Source organism: Malassezia japonica, chromosome 1, assembly GCF_029542785.1.
Source record: "Malassezia japonica chromosome 1, complete sequence".
NCBI classification, from domain to species: Eukaryota; Fungi; Basidiomycota; class Malasseziomycetes; order Malasseziales; family Malasseziaceae; genus Malassezia; species Malassezia japonica.
In genome coordinates, this window is record NC_083370.1 from 469,466 (window position 1) to 491,736 (window position 22,271).

At 60.1% G+C, this 22,271-nt stretch overlaps 11 protein-coding genes across 11 annotated transcripts; 5 read left to right on the forward strand and 6 right to left on the reverse strand.

Annotated features, from left to right (window-relative positions):
* Positions 1–72: 72 nt before the first annotated feature.
* On the forward strand, positions 73–2,586 carry MJAP1_000281 (uncharacterized protein; the record flags this gene model as incomplete). The annotated part of the gene is made up of 1 exon (XM_060264251.1): positions 73–2,586. One exon carries the CDS (start codon positions 73–75, stop codon positions 2,584–2,586), a length of 2,514 nt encoding a protein of 837 aa, XP_060120234.1.
* A 59-nt stretch (positions 2,587–2,645) lies between these two features.
* On the forward strand, positions 2,646–3,463 carry MJAP1_000282 (2-dehydro-3-deoxy-D-gluconate 5-dehydrogenase; the record flags this gene model as incomplete). The annotated part of the gene is made up of 3 exons (XM_060264252.1): positions 2,646–2,756; positions 2,779–3,158; positions 3,181–3,463. 3 exons carry the CDS (start codon positions 2,646–2,648, stop codon positions 3,461–3,463), a joined length of 774 nt encoding a protein of 257 aa, XP_060120235.1.
* Positions 3,464–3,471: 8 nt separating this feature from the next.
* On the reverse strand, positions 3,472–4,958 carry MJAP1_000283 (uncharacterized protein; the record flags this gene model as incomplete). The annotated part of the gene is made up of 3 exons (XM_060264253.1): positions 3,472–4,110; positions 4,134–4,562; positions 4,584–4,958. 3 exons carry the CDS (start codon positions 4,956–4,958, stop codon positions 3,472–3,474), a joined length of 1,443 nt encoding a protein of 480 aa, XP_060120236.1.
* Positions 4,959–4,982: 24 nt separating this feature from the next.
* On the reverse strand, positions 4,983–7,061 carry PRP21 (SF3a splicing factor complex subunit; the record flags this gene model as incomplete). The annotated part of the gene is made up of 1 exon (XM_060264254.1): positions 4,983–7,061. The coding sequence occupies one exon, from the start codon at positions 7,059–7,061 to the stop codon at positions 4,983–4,985; it is 2,079 nt and encodes a 692-aa protein (XP_060120237.1).
* A 37-nt stretch (positions 7,062–7,098) lies between these two features.
* Positions 7,099–8,604, forward strand: TRP2 (anthranilate synthase; the record flags this gene model as incomplete). Its single annotated transcript, XM_060264255.1, has 1 exon — positions 7,099–8,604. The coding sequence occupies one exon, from the start codon at positions 7,099–7,101 to the stop codon at positions 8,602–8,604; it is 1,506 nt and encodes a 501-aa protein (XP_060120238.1).
* A 30-nt stretch (positions 8,605–8,634) lies between these two features.
* Positions 8,635–9,275, reverse strand: MJAP1_000286 (uncharacterized protein; the record flags this gene model as incomplete). The annotated part of the gene is made up of 3 exons (XM_060264256.1): positions 8,635–8,992; positions 9,015–9,223; positions 9,246–9,275. 3 exons carry the CDS (start codon positions 9,273–9,275, stop codon positions 8,635–8,637), a joined length of 597 nt encoding a protein of 198 aa, XP_060120239.1.
* A 276-nt stretch (positions 9,276–9,551) lies between these two features.
* Positions 9,552–10,035, reverse strand: MJAP1_000287 (uncharacterized protein; the record flags this gene model as incomplete). The annotated part of the gene is made up of 2 exons (XM_060264257.1): positions 9,552–9,637; positions 9,660–10,035. 2 exons carry the CDS (start codon positions 10,033–10,035, stop codon positions 9,552–9,554), a joined length of 462 nt encoding a protein of 153 aa, XP_060120240.1.
* A 42-nt stretch (positions 10,036–10,077) lies between these two features.
* Positions 10,078–11,245, forward strand: ATG15 (triacylglycerol lipase; the record flags this gene model as incomplete). The annotated part of the gene is made up of 2 exons (XM_060264258.1): positions 10,078–10,392; positions 10,415–11,245. The coding sequence occupies 2 exons, from the start codon at positions 10,078–10,080 to the stop codon at positions 11,243–11,245; spliced, it is 1,146 nt and encodes a 381-aa protein (XP_060120241.1).
* A 5-nt stretch (positions 11,246–11,250) lies between these two features.
* On the reverse strand, positions 11,251–11,748 carry GCV3 (glycine cleavage system H-protein subunit; the record flags this gene model as incomplete). Its single annotated transcript, XM_060264259.1, has 1 exon — positions 11,251–11,748. One exon carries the CDS (start codon positions 11,746–11,748, stop codon positions 11,251–11,253), a length of 498 nt encoding a protein of 165 aa, XP_060120242.1.
* A 47-nt stretch (positions 11,749–11,795) lies between these two features.
* Positions 11,796–12,672, reverse strand: MJAP1_000290 (uncharacterized protein; the record flags this gene model as incomplete). Its single annotated transcript, XM_060264260.1, has 5 exons — positions 11,796–11,981; positions 12,004–12,280; positions 12,303–12,320; positions 12,343–12,484; positions 12,507–12,672. The coding sequence occupies 5 exons, from the start codon at positions 12,670–12,672 to the stop codon at positions 11,796–11,798; spliced, it is 789 nt and encodes a 262-aa protein (XP_060120243.1).
* A 58-nt stretch (positions 12,673–12,730) lies between these two features.
* Positions 12,731–16,077, forward strand: IRR1 (cohesin complex subunit; the record flags this gene model as incomplete). Its single annotated transcript, XM_060264261.1, has 5 exons — positions 12,731–12,983; positions 13,006–15,092; positions 15,115–15,585; positions 15,609–15,886; positions 15,909–16,077. The coding sequence occupies 5 exons, from the start codon at positions 12,731–12,733 to the stop codon at positions 16,075–16,077; spliced, it is 3,258 nt and encodes a 1,085-aa protein (XP_060120244.1).
* Positions 16,078–22,271: the final 6,194 nt, after the last annotated feature.

Consider the following 22,271-nt stretch of genomic DNA (forward strand, 5'->3'; position numbering starts at 1 on the left):
TGGAGCGGTGGAGGTCCACGTGGTTCGGCCGAGGTAGCGGGACTGCCGCTCCTCCCACGACTACCGCGCAGGATGGGCGAGGAGAGCTTGTTCCGGTCGGCGGCAATGTCGCTGATCCAGCTGTACATTCCGTCGGAGAGTGTGCATGCTACCGTGACCGAGCTCGGTGAGCTGGGAAACGTGCAGTTCAAGGACCTCAACCCCGATGTCGCCCCGTTCCAGCGGACGTTTGTCGCGGACATGCGCCGCCTCGACGATATGGACCGCCGCGTGCAGTTCCTCGACGCGCAGCTTGAGAAGGAGTCGATTCCTGCGCGGCCCCTCGAAAGCGCGATTCCGTTCCTGTCGCTCGGCGGCGAGGATGCGACGCGCACACCGATGTTTATGGAGAAGCTCGCCAAGCAGCTCCAAGAGTACGAGGAGCGCATCGCGCAGATGAACGGCAGCTACGAGTCGCTGCAGCGCCGCCTCCAAGAGCTGGAGGAGTCGAAGCACGTCATCCGCGAGACCGCCGTCTTCTTCCAGCAGGCCGAGGCGCAGCCGGAGCAGGTGCGTGTGAGCATCGACGACGACGACCACGCGCCGCTCCTGGACGGCGAGCGCGCGCGCGGCGTGCAGGGCATGAGCGGCCCGCCCCCTGCCTTTGACCTCGAGTTCGTCGCGGGCACGATCGACCGCGCGCATATGGCGACGCTCGAGCGCATCTTGTGGCGCGCCCTGCGCGGCAACCTGTTTATGAACTACGCCGAGATCCAGCAAAGCTTCGAGGACCCGTCGAGCGAGGAGACCGTGTACAAGAACGTGTTTGTCATCTTTGCGCACGGCACGAGCGTCCTGGCCAAGATCCGCAAGATTTGCGAGGCGATGGGCGGCACGCTCTTCCCGGTCGAGTCGGACGCCACGCAGCGCGAGGCGCGGCTGCACGAGGTGCTCGAGCGGATCGAGGACCACGAGAATATCCTGTATAGCACCAACGCGGCACGGCGCACCGAGCTCGTCAAGGTCGCCGAGTCGATCCGTGCCTGGGGCGATCTCGTGCGCAGGGAGAAGCTCGTCTACTCGACCATGAACGACTTCCAGTACGACCCGCGGCAAAAGACGATGGTCGCCGAGGGCTGGACGCCGACGGCGGACCTGCCGTCGGTGCAGCTCGCGCTCCGCCGCGCGACCGAAGACACCGGCGCGCACGTCTCGTCGGTGATGCAGACGATGCAGACAAAAGAGACGCCGCCGACACACCAGCTCGTGAACAAGTTCACCGAGGGCTTCCAGGCGATCATCGACGCGTACGGCTTTGCTACCTACCAGGAAGTGAACCCGGGTCTCTTTACGGTTATCACCTTTCCTTTTCTCTTTGCGGTGATGTTTGGCGATATCGGGCACGGTATCCTGATTCTGCTCGCGTCGGGCGCCATGGTGCTGCACGAAAAGAAGCTGCTGCGCACCAAGCTCGACGAGATTACCTCGATGTTCTTCTACGGCCGCTATATTATCGTCATGATGGGCGCATTTGCCGTGTTCACCGGCCTGCTCTACAACGATATCTTTTCGCTCTCGATGCACCTCTGGCACACGGGCTGGGAGTGGCCGCGCGGCAACGGCTCGCTGACCGCCGAGCCGACGGGGCGCGTGTACCCGATCGGCCTCGACCCGACATGGCACGGCGCAGAGAACAACCTCGTGTTTACCAACTCGCTCAAGATGAAGCTCTCCATTGTGCTGGGTGTCGCGCACATGACATTTGCGCTGTTCCTCAACGTGCCCAACGACCTGCACTTTAAGCGCAAGTCGTGGATCGTCGCCGAGCTCCTGCCGCAGGTGCTCTTTATGGAGTCGCTCTTTGGCTACCTCGTCATTACGATCGTCTACAAGTGGGCCGTGGACTGGTACGCGGTCGACGCGAGCGGCAACACGCGCAACTCGCCGCCGGGCCTGCTCAACATGCTTATCTACATGTTCCTCAAGCCGGGCGTCGTGGACAAAGAGTCGCAGCTCTACTCGGGCCAGGCGACCGTGCAGTCCTTCTTGCTGCTCCTCGCGCTGGTCTGTGTGCCGTGGATGCTAATCGCAAAGCCCTACCTGCTCTACAAGGAGCACAAGGCGCGCGCGGGCTACCATGCCGTCGGCTCGAACCGCGGCGAGCAGCGCGTCGACCAGAACGACGACGAGCGCGAGCTCCTCGACGAGGCGCCAGAGGAGGAAGAGGAGGAGGAAGAGTTTGAGATCGGTGAGGTGGTCATCCACCAGATCATCCACACGATCGAGTTCTGCCTCGGATGCATCTCCAACACCGCGTCTTACCTGCGTCTGTGGGCGCTCTCGCTGGCGCACGCGCAGCTGTCGCAGGTCTTGTGGGACATGACGATCAAGAACGTGTTTGGCATGACGGGCGTCTTTGGCGTCTTTGCCACCGTCTTTGCCTTCTCGCTCTGGTTCATCCTGACCATCTTTATTCTCTGTGTGATGGAGGGCCTCTCGGCCTTCCTGCACGCCCTCCGCCTCCACTGGGTCGAGGCGGGGTCCAAGCACTACCAGGCGACCGGCTACCCCTTTGAGCCGCTCACCTTTGAGGAAGTCGACGCATAGCGACGTAGTTACCCGATTTTGAATGTATCTCGCCCGATTGCGGGGCACTCGCTGCGACCATGTTCCGGCTTCGCGTCCGGACGATGCTCGCGACGCACGCGAGGTGCGCAGTGCGGGGGTACGCGACGCAGACGCAGCATGCGCTGCGCATGCTGCTGGTGGGATGTCCGGTACGTCGCGCGACTTACGCAGGGATCGGGCAAGGGAACGCTTTCGGCGCGCATCGAGCGCCAGTTTGGCGTGCCGATCGTCACCGCGGGTGACTTGCTGCGGTGGCACATGGCCAACCACACCGAGCTGGGCAGCGAGGCGGCCAAGGTCATCAAGGAGGGCCGCCTCATGCCGGACCAGACGATGATGGCGCTTGTCGGCCAAAAGATCGTCGAGATGGGCGACCACGACTGGATCCTCGACGGGTTTCCGCGCACCGGAGGCCAGGCGCAGCTACTCAGCGACTCGCTCGAGAAGAAGCACAGGCCTCTGTCGCTCGTTGTCAACCTGTGTGTGCCGGAAGAAGTCATCTTGCAGCGCATCCTCGAGCGCTGGACGCATATTCCCTCGGGCCGCGTCTAGTACGTACTATGGCTGACCCAGCAACCTCTCCTTTAATCCGCCCAAGCAGCCCGGCGTGGACGACGTGACCGGCGAGCCGCTCGAGAAGCGCGACGACGACAATCCGGAGACCTTCCGCAAGCGCATCGTCTCGTTCCACGAGCAGACCGAGCCCATGATCGACCACTTCCGCTCGCTCCAGTGCCCGACGGACCCCTCGCGCCCGCTCCTCGTGGACCTTGCGGGGAAGACGAGCAACGAGATCTGGCCCAAGCTGCAGGCGCTCCTCCTCGAGCGCTTCCCGCACTTGAAAAGTAGGGTATAGATCTACGACTAGTCGTACGTCGTGCGGTCCTGCAGCCGCATGCGGGCAATCGCGTTCTCCTCGTCGCTTTTCGGCGCCAGCGCCTTGCTGGTAAGCCGCGGGCGCGTGCCTTGCATGCCGAGCACCGACGGGCCCGCCTCCCCGGCACGGTTCGTGACTTGGGCATAGGCGCTCGCCTGGCGCGGCACCGCCTGCATCGCCGCGCGCTGGTGGGCGATGCGCAGCCGGTCGAGGCGCTGCCGGATGATATTCGGCTGGTGCCGCTCGATCACACGGCCCATGCGCACGACCCACGGCAGCACCTCGGACGCGGTGCCGTACGTGGTCGTGTGCTGGCTCAGCCCGCTCGAGGCGCTCTCGGGCTGCGTCTCGCTGTGCGTAAGCACCTCGGAGAGCGGACTGTCGCCGGTCTGCGGCGCCTGCGGTGCGTCCTCGTTCTGGTGCGACGGGCGCGCCGCCATCGGGATCGACTCGCCGACCGTCGACGTGCGCCGGGGGCTCAGCGTGCCCAAGAGGCGCTGCAGTGCCGTGGACGAGACGTCGGTCGAGTCGGACGGCTCCTGCTTGCACTGGCGGCGCTGGCGGCGTGCGTGTCGCTGGCGCGCGCGCTCCTGCCGCCGCAGCCGGTCTTCAACTTCGCCAATGCCCTGGGTGAGCGAAATAAACGTACCATGCCAGCGCTCACCCACCACCAAAAGCCCAGCCAGCTCTGCCAGACAGTAAGCGCCCACGAGATCAGCTGGATCCAGTAGGTGCGGTCGTACACAATGTGCACGAAACTAATCACGGTCTTGACGAAGGCGAGAAAGAGCGCCGCGGCGCCAAACATGGCCGTCGCACCGTCTGTGCGCCATGCGCGGCGCCAGTTGACAAAGGTTCCCCATACCACGAGCGCAATGGTATAGAGGAGTGCGAGGGTGCTCTCGCAAATGTTCTGGATCGCATCGCCCAGGTCGAGCACCTTGACATTGCGTTGGTCAGCGAGGCTCGTAAAAAACATGCCCGCCTGGACAAGCGCCAACGGCCCGAGCATCCACAGGATAAGCCGTTTCTCGAGCGCGGACGGAAATAGCAGCGTGAGGAACTGGATATGCGTGATCTGGTGAGCCGAGCGACGTACATGAGCCGAGGCGGTGGTCGCCGACTGCAGGAGCGTGAAAAAGACCACCTGCGCCACTGTCCAGCGGCCGACGGGTGGCGGGAGCGGCTCGGACGCGTACGGCATCACATGGGGCCACACCTGCGCGTAATGCCGCAAGTCCCGCAGCACCACACCGAGCGACGCCGCGACATTGACCAAAAACAGGAGCGTGCCGGTGAGCTGCAAAATAAAGTTGAGCCTGCTCAGGGGGTAGTGAAACGGCGCCGTAAACACGAGGTGCAGCGTCATGACGACGGCCATCGCAAGCACGATGCCCATCGCCGCGACCTGCACCGGGAAGCTCAGCGCGAACGACGGCAGCGCCGGCGCCGGCTCCGACGCGTCGAGGCCCATCATGTGGAGGAGAGCTAAATTGGGCTATTTTCCTAGAGACATGTCGATTGTGTCGCCGTTGGCAAAGTTCCAAAAGGCCAGGGTCTGCCGCAGGGTCGCCGGCTTTCCGGCGATCCACAATTTCAGCTTACTTCCACCAACCGTGCGCTCGAGGGGGTCGACCAGCACGCGGTCGCGGATGCTGCCGATGGTCGTGCTCAGCGGCAGCGCGCCGAGACGCAGCATACGACCGTCGCACTTGGGCGAGATCTGCGGCGCGTTGGGAAGGCGCACCTGCACCATCACGGGGTAGGGGTACATGGACAGCCACTCGGACTCGGAGTACAAAGAGCCATCGTCCTTGCGGGGGATATATTGAGGAGCAGCGTCCAGACGCGGCGCCTGCGCCTTGGGGCCCGCGTCGGTGTCGGCCGCGCGCTTTGCGGGCACCGTCGGCTTCTGGGGGCCGGCTGTCGGCGCGGCAGGCGCGGCGGGCTGCATCTTGGCAATGCGCTCGTCGATCGACGCATTGCGCTGCAGCGCATCTTGTGTAGAGGTCGCACTGTTCGCGTGGCCGTCCCAGACGAGCTTCGCTTTCTCTTTCGCGAGCTGCTGCGCTTGGGCTTCGCGCTGCGCCTGCGCGGCCTCGTCGGAATGGCCGCCAAAGATATCGGTACGTGCGCCGGCGAACTGCTTGAGGAAGCGGCTGGGGTCCGCGCCCTCCGCAAGACTCGCCTGCTCTTGCTTGCGCTGCTCGAGCTTCTGGCGCTCTTCGCGGAACTTGGGATTCAGCAGCTCGACTCGGACGTGCTCGCTCATCGAGTCCACAGGAACCGAATCGCCACACACCGGGCAGATGGTCGTCTGCACAGGCGCTTTTTGGGTGCGCATCTCGCGCTTGTAGTCGCGGCGGATCTTGATCGGGCCCTGGGGAGTAGGCAGGACCGTGCTGGAGGGGCCGGACGGCGCGGGGGCCTCGGCTGGGGCTTGCGGGGCCTCGGCAGGCGTTGGCGCAGGGGCTGGGGCAGAGGCCGGGGCAGGCGCCTCCTCCTCTTCGCCCTCCTCTTCGTCCTCCTCCTCTTGTTCTTCTTCCTTCTCCTTCACGCCCAGCACATTGAGCGCTGCCGACTCGTACGCCTCCTGATCCCACGCCTGGGCCGGCTGCTCCTGCACCATCGCCGCCATACGCTGCTGTGCGATCGCGACGTTCTGGAGCTCGCGGCGCGAGCGTGCTGGCGGCAGCTCCGAGCGCTCGTCTGCATCTGTGATCTCGACGACGCCGACGACAATAAAGTCCTGCCAGTCGATCTCGTTAAACAGACTCGACATGCGCTTCTCCTCGTACACCATTTCGCGTTCGCGGTCCGCGTGCCACTTGGCCCACGCCGCGCGCTTGCGGATGCCCTCGAGCAGGCGCGTCCGCGGCCCGCCGTGGCCCGCGCCCTGCACAGGCAGTCCCGTCCCCTGGGAGCCCGACTGGACCTTTTCGAGGAGCGTCGCCGACGGATGCATCACGCGGCGGTACTGCTCGACCAGCAGATTAAAGTAGGAAAAGAGCGGGTGCGCAGGCCGCAGAAACTCAAACTGGTAGGACCGCGACTCGCGTGCGAGGAGTCCCGTCGCAAAGGCTGGCCCCTTGCGGGCGGTAAACAGTGCGGTGAGCTTGAGCACGTCGAGGTCCACGGCCGGTACGCCCGGAAACTCGATGGCAAACTCGTGGGGCGGCGGCTCGTCCGGCACTGCCGTGTCTGCGGTCGTCGTCCGGCGGTCGGCCTGCACGGCCGCGTCGATTTCCGCCGCTGCATTTCCGCCGGCGCTCATCGGCGTGTTTTCGCCGCCGTTCTTTGCCACATCAACCTGCTGGCGATAGTATGCATAGTACGGGTCATCCTGGTTCACAAACGCAAACTTGGGGTTGCCGCGCTCCTGCTCGCGAATGCGCGCCTCAAAGTGGGGCCCGACGCGCGCGACGAACGCCGCCGTTTTGTCAACAATCACGCGCAGATCCGGCGGGGGATAGATCATGTCGGAGGACGCGAACCTGCTCTCTTGCTTGTCCTCCTTCGGGAGCATGACCAGCTCCGTCGACGTGCCGTGCGCCGGCGGCGGCAGATCCAGCGGCATGGTCGAGGAGAGAAAAGCCACGTGGCATATTTCCACGATGACTGGGCCAGTGAGCCCCACGCTGGAAGAGGTGCGCGAGGCGCTGCTCGGCACGGAGGATGTGCCTGCGCGCGGCTCCATCATCCCTGTGTATACCAAGGTCGCAGCAGATCTATTGACGCCGGTCATGGCGTACCTGCGCCTGTCGTCCGGCGCGCAGCTCGGCCAAGAGAGCTTTTTGCTGGAGAGTGTGAATACCGGCGAGCGGATCGGGCGGTATAGTTTCCTGGGCACGCGCCCATTCCATGTGCTGCGGACGGGCCCTGGGCTCGAGCATAGCGGTGACCCCCTGCGTCACCTCGAGGAGCTCATGGCGCCGTATCAGTACGTGAATCTGCCCGAGCTCCGTATGTTCACCGGCGGCGCGATCGGCTACATTTCCTTTGACTGTATCCAGCACTTTGAGCCGAAGACGAAGCGCGAGCTGCGCGACCCGTTCGGCATCCCCGAGAGCGTGATGATGCTCTGCGACACGGCCGTGATCTTTGACCATGTGTTCCAGACGGTGTACTGCGTCGCGCATGTGCACAACGACGGCTCGAAAGACGTCGATGCGCTGTACGCGGATGCGTGCAAGACCGTGCAAGGGCTCTGCACGGTGATCCTCCAGGAGCACACACCGCTCCCTGCCCAAGGGCCGATCACGCCGAGTACGGCCGCGCCGCAGAGCAACGTCGGCAAGGCGGGCTACGAAGGCTTTGTCACGTCGCTGCGGCAAAACATCCTGAAAGGCGACATCTTCCAGGCGGTGCCGTCGCAGCGCTTGGCGCGCCCGACGGACCTGCATCCGTTCAACTGCTACCGCCACCTGCGCCGCATCAACCCCAGCCCGTACATGTTCTACATTGACTGCGGCTCGGCACAGCTCGTCGGCGCGAGCCCCGAGACGCTGTGCTGTGTGCAGAAAGGCAAGGTCGCCGTGCACGCGATCGCCGGCACGGTGCGCCGCGGCAAGACGCCAGAGGAGGACGCGGCGCTCGCCCAGACGCTCCTCGACTCGGACAAGGACCGCGCGGAGCACATTATGCTCGTGGATCTTGCGCGCAACGATATCTCGCGCGTCTGCGACCCGCTCACGACGACCGTCGAGTCGCTGATGAACGTGGAAAAGTTTAGCCATGTGATCCACCTGACGAGCCGCGTCACGGGCCAGCTGCGTGCGAACCGGACCAAGTACGACGCACTGCGCTCCATCTTTCCTGCCGGCACGCTGTCCGGTGCGCCGAAAGTGCGCGCGATCGAGCTGATCCAGGAGCTGGAGCAGGAGCGCCGCGGCGTGTACGGTGGCGCGGTGGGCCGCATCGACTTTGCGCAAGATGAGCTGGACGTCTGCATTGCGATCCGCACGATGGTGTTCAAGGACGGCGTGGCGTACCTCCAGGCCGGTGGCGGCATTGTCTACGACAGTGTGGAAGAGGACGAGTACATCGAGACGATGAACAAGCTGGGAAGTAATCTGCGGTGCCTTGACCAGGCCGAAGGTATGTTTTCAGTGACTAACTAGTGTACAGCGGCCTACGCAGCTTCCGCTTGATTACCGCAGCGCGTCCCGCACGCGCTCAGCGAGAGAGAGAAAAAGGGAAACCCGTGCCGGGACCTGCCGCACGGCGCGGCGCACCGCACGCTGCGCACCGCGCAGTGCACGCGTGGCATGCGGCTTCAGATAGGCGAGCGCGCGCTCTGTGCTTCGTTTGTAGGCCAGATAGCGCTGCTCACACACGTCCAAATCGCTTGGGGCGTCCCGTGCAGAGAGTGGCAAGGACGTGTTTCGGTGCTGTGCGCGCCCAAAGAGGCGCGCGAGTGCAAAATAGATTAGTGCCACTGTTCCAATGCACAGGGGAAAGAGGCGGATCAGTTCCACCGTAGACGTATTCGGGATTAACGAAGGCTCGCTGCGTCAGACTCGCCACGTACGGAACGGGGTACATAGGCACGGCCGTGTCCAGGCGGCCGAGCACCGTATCATTCGTGCTTAGGTTGTAGGGGATATTGTACAGCTTTGCCTGTCCGCGTGAGTCGTAAAAGGGACGGTGCGCCGCATCACGGTGCACATCCACGTCCATAAGGCCCAGCGAGTAGCGTGTGGTCATCGACGGGCCGATTTCCGAACGGAACGAGGACAGCTGCGTAAGAAGTGAAACATACTCTGTACGAATCGCCAGGGCATATGGTCATCTGCGCACACTGCGCAGGGCAGAACGACGCAGAGAGTTCGGGCGTCGCCGGCGCTAAGCCAGTCGTTGTCACAAAATAGGTGTGACAAAATGCAATGCAGCAGCCCCGGCCGAGTGGCCAATAGGCCAAACGCCAAGAACGAAAAGGGTCTGCGGGCCTTGCGGCGCCACTCGGCGCCACTGCGGCGCCCGTGCGGCGTCTGGGGGGCCCATCTGCACCGGTCCGCGTGTGGGCTCGCACCGTTTGCACTACTACGTATGCATACATAGACGCCGTCTACTTTTCGTTAAACTCGCCCTTCATGAGCTTCTGCAGACGCTCGGGCGTGAGCTCAATGCCGGCCTTTTGCAGCTCTTCCACGACTGGGTAAGACGAGAAACGTACCTTTGCCGGTGTATTCGCGCACTTCCGAGTTGGTCGCGAGCTTGGCCAGCTGCATCATCGACGGCTTCTCGCCGCTGTTGACGTCGACGCCGTGCTTCTTGAGCACCTCGATCAGGCGGTTGATGGCAGAGAGCGCCTCGGGTGCCTGGCCCAGCTTCTCGAAGCCGGAAGGGAGCGACGAGTCCATGTTGCCGCGGGGGTCCTCGGACGCACGCGGCACGGCGCTCGTCTGCAGGCCGCGCACGGCGCACGACGGAGCGAGCGGCGCACACACAGCACGCATAGACATAGGTGCAGCCGCACGCACACGCACAGCATTGCCAGCACGCGACGACGCACGCAGCGCCAGGCTCATACCGCTCCGGAACAGGGCCATGGTAGGGAAGGGTTGCTGACTCATCACGTGGCCCCTGCATCGATGGGCTTGCAACGAGGCGTGTGGCTGCTGCTGGCCCTAGTGGCCGCGGCGCTGCTCTTGCTCCCGTCGGAGCGTGTGCATACGACACAGACTGAAGTGAAGCGTGTACATAGACTGAAGGATGTGCGGGGTTTCCTCGCACAGCGCACGAAAAATGCGCTGTACTCCGTGAACGAGCCGGGGGCGTGGGAGGCGGTGGACGTCGTCGCGCCCAACGTAACCGACCGCGAAACGCTGCTTATGCTGGCACACATGGCGACGCAGGCCTACTACAAGATACCCGCTCCGATTCCGAACGCGCCGCAGTGGAAATGGGTACGTCGCTCTACTCACCCAGTCCTCCGCGTTTGGATGGGAGCAAGAGGGGCTGCGTGGCCACATCTTTGCCACGGAGAACAACCGCACGGTGGTCGTCGCGCTGAAAGGAACCAGCGCCTCGTTCCTCCCTGGCGGAGATACCGGTGGGCGCGACAAGGACAATGACAACCTCTTGTTCTCGTGCTGCTGCGCGGCCGTGTCCAAGGCCTGGACGCCGGTGTGTGGGTGTGCCGGTGCGGACAACCAGTGCGACGCGTCGTGCGTCGGCCGCGCGCTGATTGAAAAGTCGCTGTACTACCCCGCGGCGACCGACATGTACAACAACATCTCCTACTTTTACCCCGACAGCCAGCTGTGGATCACCGGGCACAGCCTCGGCGGTGTCCTGGCGAGCTTCTTGGGCATGACGTTTGGCGTGCCCGCCATCGCATTCGAGTCGCCGGGCGACCGCCTCGCGGCGTCGCGGCTGCACCTCCCGCTCCCACCCGCCGAGTGGTCGGACGAGGAGGCGTACGCCATGGCGCCCGTCACGCACGTCTACCACACGGCCGACTCGCTGGCGACCGGGCAGTGCCAGGGCCCGACGTCCATCTGCAGCCGCACGGGCTTTGCGATGGAGACCAAGTGCCATGCTGGGCAGAGTATCGTGTACGACACGGTGCGGTACCTCGGCTGGTCCGTCGGCGTGCTGCCCCATCGCATCACCTATGTCATTTCCGAGCTCCTCTCGGAGGACTGGGACAAGCGCGCGGCGCGCGGCGGGCGCGCCGCGCCCGACGACCTCGGCGCGGTGCCGCGCCCTGGGCGCGAGTCTATGTGCCAGGATTGTAGCAATTGGCAATTTATGTAGCTAATCTAGTCCAGGGTAGCCAGGTATGCCTCCTCGGTGAGCAGGTCGTCGAGGTCGCCGGGGTTGGTCAGCTTGATCTCCGCGAGCCAGCCCTTCTCCATGGGCGACTTGTTGATCAGGCCCGGCTCGTCGCCAAGCTGGGTGTTGGCGCCGACGATGATGCCGTTCACCGGCGTGTAGATGTCCGAAGCAGCCTTGACCGACTCGACCGAGCCGATCTGGTCGCCCTTGGTCACCTCGAGCTCAATCTGGGGCAGCTCAATGTAGACCACGTCGCCGAGGCTCTCCTGGGCGTGGTTGGTGATGCCGATCTGGCCAATGTTGGTCTCGTCGTCGTAGCGAATCCACTCGTGCTCGGCCGTGTACATGGTCTGCACACCCGAAACCATGCGCGAGGTCTGGAAGCTACGCACGGGCATCATGCGCACCGGTGCAACGCGCGGCGCAGCGCGCACAGCAGTGCGCAGCGAAGGGAGCGAAGAACGGAGAGCAGTCGCAATCATGGCGGTAAGGAGCCTCCGCACAACGCCGGCCCGTTACCTCGGCCGAATCACAGGACGATGGGGTCGTCGCGGGTGCCCGATGGTGCGCGTGGATCGGGCGACGCGTCCTCGTCGCTGTCGTACACGACGATCGCGCCGTCTTCGGCGGCGTCGGTCTCGGCGCGCACCGCGTCGATCTCGGCCTGCGACGCCGAGGCACACGTCTTTGCATCGCGAATACGACGTAGCGCCGCCTGTATGAGCCATAGAACGTACCTCGGCTGCCAACTCGCGCAGCGAGCGCTGGCCCGGCGCCGCGCCGCCGAGGCGGAACGTGCCTTGCTGCGTGCGCTGCCGCTGCAGCGCCTGCTCCGCGGCACGCGCGCGGCGTGCGTCTGGCGAGAGGGGCGCGTCGCGGCCGCCGAGGCGCACGCCGGGCGTGAGGAACCCAGCGCCGGGCCAGTAGCCCAGGCGCTGGGCGGTATCGTATTCTTCGGTGAGCTGCGCAAGCGTGGTATAAAACTGGGTATTGTGCGGCCCGCATACATTGTGGCTGTGTCAGATAGAAGACGTACGCAAGCTCATGGAGCATGCTGCGTCAGGCGCACTACGTACGTTCCAATCACTTCGTTGCGTTCGAGGAACGCGTCGGAGCGGCCTGCATGCCGTAGCCTCAGACAGATCTTTGCGCCGCGATTGATATTCAGGCCCAGCAGGTTCGCGCTGCGGGGGTACATCTCGGCGAGCACAGGCAGTTCTACGTAAGCACGAACACGTACGCCACCCATGCCGCTGCATCAGGTCCTTGACCGCCGCACCGACATCCTTGAGCATCGCAATCGCGCGCTCCGAGCCAGGGCGCTGCAGCGCCACATACTTCTTGATCGCCCCGCTTTGCTCCTCGGTCCGCGCGCCAGGGAACCGGCCGCGGCCACGCAAGGGCATGGCCAAGGCGCATCGGCCGAGCCTCCACAACGCGACGCGTCGCGTGTAGTGTTCCTTCATGTCCGAACGGAGCGGTCGTGCGCGCCGTGGCGCGGCTGCGGCTGCGGCCGAGGCGCTCACGAGTGGAACGGAGCGGCGTGCTGCGCAGTCGACGCGGCGTGTGAGTGAGAAGCGCAAGAATCCTGTAGAGAGCGACTCGGAGCTCTCGGAGCTCTCGGAGGACGACACGCCAGCGCCGAAGCGCGTCCGCGAGCGCCCGCCTGGCGGCGCGCGCGTCGACGTGGCCGAACTGGGTGACAACGAGCTGTTTAGTACGTGGTGTGGCTAACCCAGACGCGGTCCTCGGCACGGACGTGAGCCTCGAAGAGGCGGCCGAAAACTGGGTCGTGGCGTTCCAGGGCGAGCCGCTCGATGCGCTCGCGCAGCTCGTCACGTTCTTGTTCCGGCTGTGTGGGTGCGATGCGAGCATCTCGCGCGACCAGGTTGCGGCGTCCGACACGCTCGCAAATACACTCGAAGAGATTCAAACCGCGTTTGCGCAGAATGCCGTCGCCCAGTATCCGATCGTGTCGCGGGCCAAGACCATGCGCTCGGTGCGCAAGAACGCCTCGGCGCTGCTTGAGCGCCTGCTGCACGACGCGGCCGAGGCTGAGGTCGTGAGCGACGACGATTTTCTCGACACGCTCCAAGCGTGGCTTACGGAGCTCGCCCAGTCCCCGCTCCGTTCGTTCCGGCACACGGGCACGGTCGTGACCATGTGGGTGCTCGGCGCGTTGTCTGCGCAGCTCGAGACGGCGCGCGATAGCTACGACGTCGCCGAGCGCCAGCGCGACACTGAGGCGAAAAAGACGGGCGCGAACCGGACGCGTCTCGCCCACACGTCGCAGCGGATGGAGCAGCTGGATGCAGTGCGCGACACGCTCGACGCGCACATCGACGACCTCGTGAGCAGCGTGTTTGTGCCGCGTGTGCGCGATGTCGACGCGGCGATCCGCCTGGACTGCATCGAGCAGCTCGGCGCTCTGCTCAAAGAGTACCCGACGCAGTACCTCCAAGAATTCTACTTCCGTCACCTCGGCGCGGCGCTCAGCGATCCGGATGCGAGCGTGCGTTTGCGTGCGCTGCGTGCGGTCCTGGGCGTCTGTGTCGAGGCCCATGCCGAGGCGCTCAAGCCTTTTGCCGATGCTCACAAAAAGCGCATGGTCGATATGGCGCTCTATGATCTCGATCTCGGCGTGCGCACCGCTGCTTTTGCGGTGCTCGAAGCGGCGAACGAGTATGGCATGCTCTCGAATGACGACTGCAGCCTTCTGGCGGTCCACGTCTTTGACGTGGATGCCAAGATCCGCGTCGCGGCCGCCGCCTTTGTCTTCCAGCTGCTGCAGCACGAAGGCCAGAGCGACGGGCAGATTCGCGCGCTCATTGCGCTCCTCGTCAAATACAATGAGCAGCTGGAGGAGCTCGAGTCGCGCAACATCGACGAGCACGTTCAAGACGACGTGGCCTTGCTGCGCCCGAATCTCGGCCGCATCGGCGTCGCAACCGAGGCGCTATGGGATGCAGTCGAGTCGCTGCATGCATGGCAGCCATACCTCGATGTCTTGCTCGACACAGACGCGGATCTGTCGCAGGCCGAAGAAGGCGTCGCCGTCGAGATGCTTGTGACTGCCGTCCGGCTCACGCGCGAGCGTGGTATCGAAGAGGACGGCGTGCTTCCGATCGAGGCGTGCAGCCACGCGCTGATTCCCGCGCTCCCGAAACTCTTGGCGCGCTTCTCTGCAGAGACGCAGCGCATCGCCGACCTGCTGCTGTTGGTGCAGCACATGGACTTGGGTGTATACCACGAAACGCGGAACATGAGCGCGTTCGAGGGGCTGTGGGACGACGTGTGTCTGCACTTTATGCGCCACGTCGAGGCGCGCCTCTTGCAAAATGCCGCCGAGGCACTGCAGCACCTGGCCAGTGCACCAGCCGCGGTCAGCACGCAGGGCGCCAAGCTCGCGACGCTCCGCGAAACAGTCGTCGCGACACTGCAAGGGACGCTTCATCAGCGCACGATCGATACCGCGCTCTTTACCGAGGACGACGTGTACGGGATCCACGCGAGCCTCGCGCGCTTGCACGCCTTGATGAAGGCGATGGACGTTGCGGTGGCCCTGGACGACACGCTCCAGGACACGCCCTACTTTACCATCGTGCTCCGCCTCGCGCTGCGTGGCAGGCTCGACTACGAACAGGAGCGGCCTTTTGTGCAACTTGCTCTGCAAACGCTCACGCTCTACCTCTTGTGGCGCTCCAAGGAGGCGCTCCAGGACGAAACGCTCGTCGAGCAGATCCGTGAGCGCCGCGACGAGCTTCTCCCTGTCCTCCAAAGCTTCCTGGATACACAGGCAAGCGCGACCAAGCCGCTCATTCGCACGGTACGTTTTCCTTCTCACACAGGCTTTGCAATGCTCGCTCATGCTCTATTCGCTGTACGCTGCGTTGTCGACCGATGACGAGGCACAGGCACAGCTCCATCTCGCCTGCCCCGAGTCGATGCAGCACCAGTGTGCCAATGCACTCTACGTGGAACTCGAGCAGTATGTGCCCCTGTTCCGCGCAGACGTGGAGCAGAATACCAAGCCGCGGGGCCCTCGGCGCGCGCCGCGCGCATCGATCCTTCCGGGTACCTCGCTCCGTGTGCTACACACGGGTTTGGAGCTATGCTCGCTCGCTGCGGCCTACGTCACCGCTGTCCGCGTTGGCGCCTTGGACGTGAAGCACAGTGCGGCACTGCTTCGGTACTATGCCCACTTTAATGGGGACTATGACGCTCTGTGCCACGACCTCGTGGCCGTGCTTCGTGACGACGCGATGCATGCGGACCGCGCTTGGATCGTGTGCGAGTCGATTCTCGATACGCTCAAAAAGGTATGTCGTCTCACTCACCGCAGAGTTTCCAGCTTTTCTTGCTGTATGCGGACGAGGGCAGCGAGGCTCACTTTGTGGCTCTGTCGCGCCAGCTCGCAAATGCTACCATGATCCGAGGCCCGGGTTTCTCGGTTGTTCAGGCTGTGGAGCCGGACGCAATGGTGACTTTGCACGTTGCTGGGATCCAGCAAGTGCTGCAGTATATCCAGGATGGGACCGGAAACAAAGGGCACGAGCCTGCCTTCTTCAAGGGACTGTCCAATCTCTTGGCCACGGTCTCGTCTACGGACGCAATGAAGATGTAAGTCTCGATTCTCACCCAGCCATGCCACGCTGCACCAGCGATTCACAGCTGCGCATGTTGAGCCCAAGACGGGAGTCAAGGAGTGGGACCCCTACTTTGCCTACGAGAAGCGCCTTTTGAACCTGGCCGCCAAAGATGCCAACTTGGTCAAGGAAGCTAGTCATTACGAGCCCGCCATAGTGAGCTAGATCTCCGATGCGATCTACGACGGTTACGAGAAAGTCTTGAGAGAGGCAAATGTGGGCCGCAGCAACGAGAGGATGCTCTGTTCGACCTTGGCCAATTGAGAATCTTCCTCCGCCTTGGATGCTTGCTCATCCCCAGTTGTCTCCTCAGCGCCTTCAGCAAGGTCCGGTTCATCATCACCTTGTGTTTCCTGCGCGGTGGTAAGAGGAACAGGCTGACCTGGAGGCAATGCACTGCGTCGACGGAACTCGATGCGTGCAGAGCTGTTCCCTTGCGCAATTTGGTCCATGATCTGAGGGAGCTCGTCATCGTTGTAATAGACGACTTGCACAGGCATGCCACGTTCGTTGGTCTCTGTCACTACCGGTGCAGACAGAGGGATGGGGGCAGACTCCAACGTGGAAGGCACACGCGACGAAGAATGACGATTGCGAGCCGATGCAGGCGACATCTGTGTAGGCGTCCGCGAATCATCCGGCATGACGATCGAGTCAAAGTCGGCAAAAACTGGCAACGATGGCTGAACAGTCCGCGCCTCTTTGAACAAGGTGCGATGCGACTCATTCTCTGCTTCACGGTCTGCCAGGGCCTTGATGTCCAATTCATGGCCACGTTCATCAGTTCTGGACACCTCGCTCAAGTCGCTGAAGCGCTTGCTGCGGCGACTTTCCAAATCACTGTACACACTCGAACGGTCATTCAGACCCGCGATGACCTGCCAGACCGGGTTGTCTGTGCGACCGACACGAGGAGAAGCACCCGTCTCTCCAAAGAGCGAACGGTTCGTACCGGAGCGAGTAGAGGGCAGGATACGCGAGTCACGGAAGTCATCTTCGCGTGGAGGCGGAAGACCAGTCTTCTTAAAGAGGGTTTCGATGTCCGTGCCCGACTTGTCCGTGCCCGACTTGCCCAAGTACATATCATACACACTGTCGCCATAGGATTTGCGCGCACTTGACGGTGTAGCATTCGCACCTCTCAGGCTGTTGTTGTTGTTCGTGCGACGGGGGGGTGTTGATACAGATGGAATCTGAGCCGGCTGGGGTTTCTCATGCTCCGTATGAGTGTCGACAGATTGGTCATCCAGGTCGTTCTCAGACGGGAACGTAATCACCTCTCCCGCTTGCGACTCACGGATTTTGGAAGCAGCAAATGACTGGTGAGGATCAGTAGGGATGGTCGAACCTAGCGTTGGAGACTGGCCTGCCGGTTGCACATCACGCATCGGGGGTGCCGATGCATCTCCAAAACTCCTAGTGCTGAAGAAGCTCGCCTCAGGACTGTGGCCCAGAGATGGGGACTGGACCGCACCCAGACCAGGCACGTAAGAGCTGATGGGCATAGCAGGACTGGTGTTGTTCGGGTTCAGAGATGGACTCGAACCTGGAGCAGTTTGGTTGGCAAACTGCGACGCTGGTGGGTTGGGATAAGTTGGAATTACAGGGGATGCGTTGGGCGGGAAACTTGGCTCCGTCTCAGGAAGGTTATGGGTAGGCATCCGCGGACTGGGAAGCTGGATACCCATGTTCACAAGCAAGCTCTTCCGGATAGCCGGGTTGGATGCTTGTGATGTCTGCGCCACTGTTGATGGACTGGACAGACCCGCTCCGCCTCCAGGCGTTGCAGCAAACACCTGTTGCGCACGCGGAGCACCCTGCGCACTTACAGAAGGTGCAGTGTAGGTCACGTTTGGCACCGGCTGAAAACTTTCGAACTGAGGTGCAGGGCGAATGGCTTCTTCGCTCGAACCAAAAGTAATCTCACTCGGCTCGCTTCTGTTCAACGAAGCTTCATTCAATTGCATATTTTGCATTGGGCTTACCAGACGCGATTGGTTGGAAGAATTGGAAACCCTGGGAGACATGCCAGAGGTTACACCAGGACCAAGATTCTGTACAGGAGCAGGGTGGAGCGGTACGCCGTCTTTGGTGAAGGACTGGTGCGGACTAGAACGCATAGCACCCGGGCCTGGCGATGGTTGCGCTTTCTCGTTCGTGGATGTACGCGTCGTTGTATTGTGCGAAGAGCCCGATTGATGAGACGAACGGTTCGAAGGATCACCAGGGCCCGGTGCCGGACTCTGGGGAAGGTTCACCAAATCAATCGCATTGTCCAAGTTCTGGGTAGTGGAGATGAGGTGCGGGTTAGAGATGGCGCGGTTAAGCTTCTTTTTCGATTTACGTCTGGTCAAGGACCTTGTCCATTTTAATCCCGAGTTGGACTCCATGCGAGTAAGTGCTTTGGGCTTGAGTGTTTCTGTCATCTGCTGGGTCCGAAGCACTGCTTCTTCCGAGAACGAGGCCTTAGCGCGCCGCTCCTCGCTTGACTGAGAGTCGGGTGCACTTGGGACACCGTACGAAATAGAGCGACTCTCTTCTGGCCGATACGGCACATCGATCATGGCCCGACTAGTCGACATAGACCGCATAGGGAGATACGACTGAGTCGGGCGCGAGCTGGGGAAGTTTTGCTGCATACCGAGCGGATAACGAGCGGATTGGCCATAGTTATCCGGCTGGTTGGCGACGGCGTTTGTCGGGCTCGAGACATCCAGTGTTTGGTAAGTACCCGGGCTAGACATAGCAGGTGACGTAGCAGACCTAGGAGTAGGACTGGACGGGAGCCTCGCCAGAGAGAAATATACGTCCTGTAGCACGGAAACCATACGATTGATGTTCTCGCTTTGTCTCGCATAAAGAGATGGCGAACGGGACGGTCCATGGCTCTGTTCCGTTTTCATAAGCCGCTCACGCGGGTCGCTGTTCTGGCGGATGGAACGGACAATCTGTTCGACGCCACGCCTCAAGTTCTCTTGGAAGACACCAAGATCCCAAGCGCCAATATCTTTGCCAAAGGTAGCACCAAATCCATCCGTGCCTGTAACATATGCATTGGCAAGACCGGAACTTCGGAGATAATCTTGGTGCTGCTGGAGGCGCTGCAGTACCAACAGCTCCTCAGCCACACTCAAGCAAGGCTGGTTCGCAGATTGAGGATTACTCCCAACAACAGCCCGCTGTCGTTGTAGCACATCCTTGATATCATTGATGGAAATTTCACTTCCATCAGGAGCCCGCAACAGTGTTGAAACACCGGGGAACAATTCGACTTGCATGCTGTTGCCTGCCGAGCCTTTCAACCGCGGTTAGAATGAATAGAGTCTGGCCCAATCGCTTGCACCGAACTCTGTATATGACAAGGATAATCCCAGATGGTATACGAGAATCAAGAATCCGAAGCAGCCAGACACCAAAAACTCAACTTGTGACGGTAGAGTCGGCGCAGCAGAATTACTGGTTTAAGACCCTGACGCAAGCGCACCCGCCCACAAGCCCGTGCGGTTCCCGCCCGATTCCACCGATGCACTAAGCCAAAAATAAATCAAGATTTTAACCGATTATAAATTAGAATAAAATATAGTTTTTATAAACTACCGACCACAACGAGAGCTAACAACAAACAATTAATTAATATAAGCATAGACATATATTGCATTATTATAAATTCAACTTTTATACATAAAGAACATTTTTGATATGAGGTTATTACTTTACACTTAATACATACATTAATTTACATTTGCTTATAAATTGTTTTACATTTGAAAATAAATAAATATTATTTTATTCCGGCTATTTAATGCTTTAAACTATGTTTGCATTCAAATAACTATAGCTAAAATGTTGTAGATATTTGAATCGTATTGTCATAAATAAATGGATTATTTATTACAATATGAGTTGTTCAAAAATAAATTTAGTTTAATGGTTTGCTTCGATATACACTGATAGTTCTGAAATATATAATATATATTGTGCAAATACAAAGTATTGGAAATACGACTTTTGAAAAATATGGATGCGTACTGTTCGAAATGTAAGCTGGATGGCATGTGTGGAGAATAAACAGTGCGCTGTAGTCACGCACGCCCCACTCGCTTCCTGCACGATGGGTGGTGTGCAGGGGGAGTATGGAGCCCTCTTGAACTCAACTTTACAACATGCCCAGAGGTGTTGCTACAATATACCTTGTGATGCTAAAGACCATATTGCACATCTACACGCAATGCGTGAGCAGCTTGAGGCTGCGCTCGAGCTCTGTTGGAACAGGTCGAGTGGCCCTGTTTCACCATCTCTTGCCGGCCAAAGCTGTAAAACTGCATCAGCTCAGATGTCAGCTAATGGACTGATATCAGTGTTCCCTGGGAGTTACATCCAATTATCCCCTGGTATTGGTAGGGAACTGGCTAAGCTCCCGGCGCGATATGTGTTTATGCTCATTCCCTTCCTGACTTTGCACCTGATTTTCCATGTGTGCAAGTCCAAGACTTCCAATGCTGCTCATCTATTGAAAAGTGACCTTTTCCCAAGCATTCTTTCATACTTGTTGACGCATGGTGCAACATGCGAGGTATGTACACTCGTGGAACTAGGGCTGACTGTTGTCAGGCAGAAACGTTTACCAAACTTTGGATCTCTCTTGTATTTGCGGATGGTGATCTTGATCTAGCGTCGAAGCGCTCCATCGAAACACGGTCTCTAACAAGGTCACATCGTATGTGGTTGCGAGCCGAAGTAAAAGATTTCTTTCAGGACGATCCCAACTTGGCTATTGGCTGGCTGCATCCCAATGTACTTGAGCTGTTTACTGACGAGCCATTCTCAAAGCATTGCCGCGCGCTTCATATTATGAGCGGATCCAAGACAGTTATGTCTGGGCTTCTGGGCATAATTGAAGCTGCAACAGCAGCAGCAGAGAGCGAAGACATAATTGACATTCCTTCGGCCTTTCTATACGACCAACTCGCAAGAGAGATTGCTCGGCGAGTCCACAAGTCTTGGAATCAGAGCAAAAAAGAAGCCTCCGCGTTTGCAAAACACAGACATGAACAATATCTCCTGCAAATGACTTTCTGTGTGAGTCAGTATGCTTTGCATAATCATGCCCCCTTGCTTGTGATTGCGATCGAGCTTTCAATCCTTTCCATGATATGCTTGAGTACACAGCACGGCACAGTGCACCCTACTGAGCTCCTCTATGCCAATGAATGTGCCCTATGCAACAAGCATACTCACGGTCAATCAGGTCATGGTGAACTGACCAAGCTTATCCAGATGCTATATCAACTTTACGATGGAGTAACACTGCAGTCCATCTCTGATTCCCCTCAAAGCTCGCCACTTCGTGCGCTGAGCACAAATGGACTGGATTTGGGGCATACTTACATGCTGGTCTCCAAAATGATGAAATGGCATGCATTGGCATTGCCTGAAGCTCAAGCATTGTCCGTGTGTTCCAAGTGGATGTCCCCCTCCCAGCTCCCTTGCTCGCGTGAATTCTTTCGGCGAATTTCGTCGATGCAAGCTGATGCAGAAAACCGGGCACTTTGTCACTTGTCCCCAAACCGCTCGGGTTATGTTTATGATGATATTGTTGACGCATATGTTTTGCGTGATTCAAGTATACCCAACATGAGTCCTGTGCAGCAAGAAAACCGGCCGTTGTATAATCCTCAAGTCAACAGCATTACCAAGCGCAAACTCACGGAATGCGGTGCTAGCCCCACAGTAAAGGCTCAGGCCCCACTGACGTCACGGGAAAATGATGATGAACTTGATCTTTTGACCAACACGTCGGCCTTGGCCTCATCGCGAGTTTGTCGCAAAGTGAAGCGCTTTGATGTCGGTCAAGAGAACACTAGACAGCAAACTGTTCGTGGCATTTCGCGGCGCAAGTCGCTCTTGCCCTACTTGTAGTCTACCTGCGATGCCCCTGCCAAGCAATGTTTAGTCATAGATCGTTGTGCCTCCACTGCAAGCTTCGTGGATAGCTTCGTGCTCAGAAGCAACGATGTCTGGATCTAGGCGCCTGAACAAGGTTTGTTTTTTTGGCCTAGGATATAGTATATTAACCTGTTAGGAGTTTTCTGAGCTCCAGGAAAACCCTCTCCCTGAAATCAGTACGTACATCTGGATTGTATTCTGACCTGCCAGCGGCGATCGAACCTGAAGAGTATGTCGTACCCAGGCAAACTTACCGCGCAGGTCGAACTTTTTTCATTGGAATGTGACTCTCCGCGGTGTAAGTTGTACAAATGGGAAAGGTACTAACCGTGTAGCCTGTACGTTTTGTTCTAGGTCGAGCTAACGAATAGGAAAACACCCCGTACCAAGGTGGTCAATTCAAGGTACGCTAC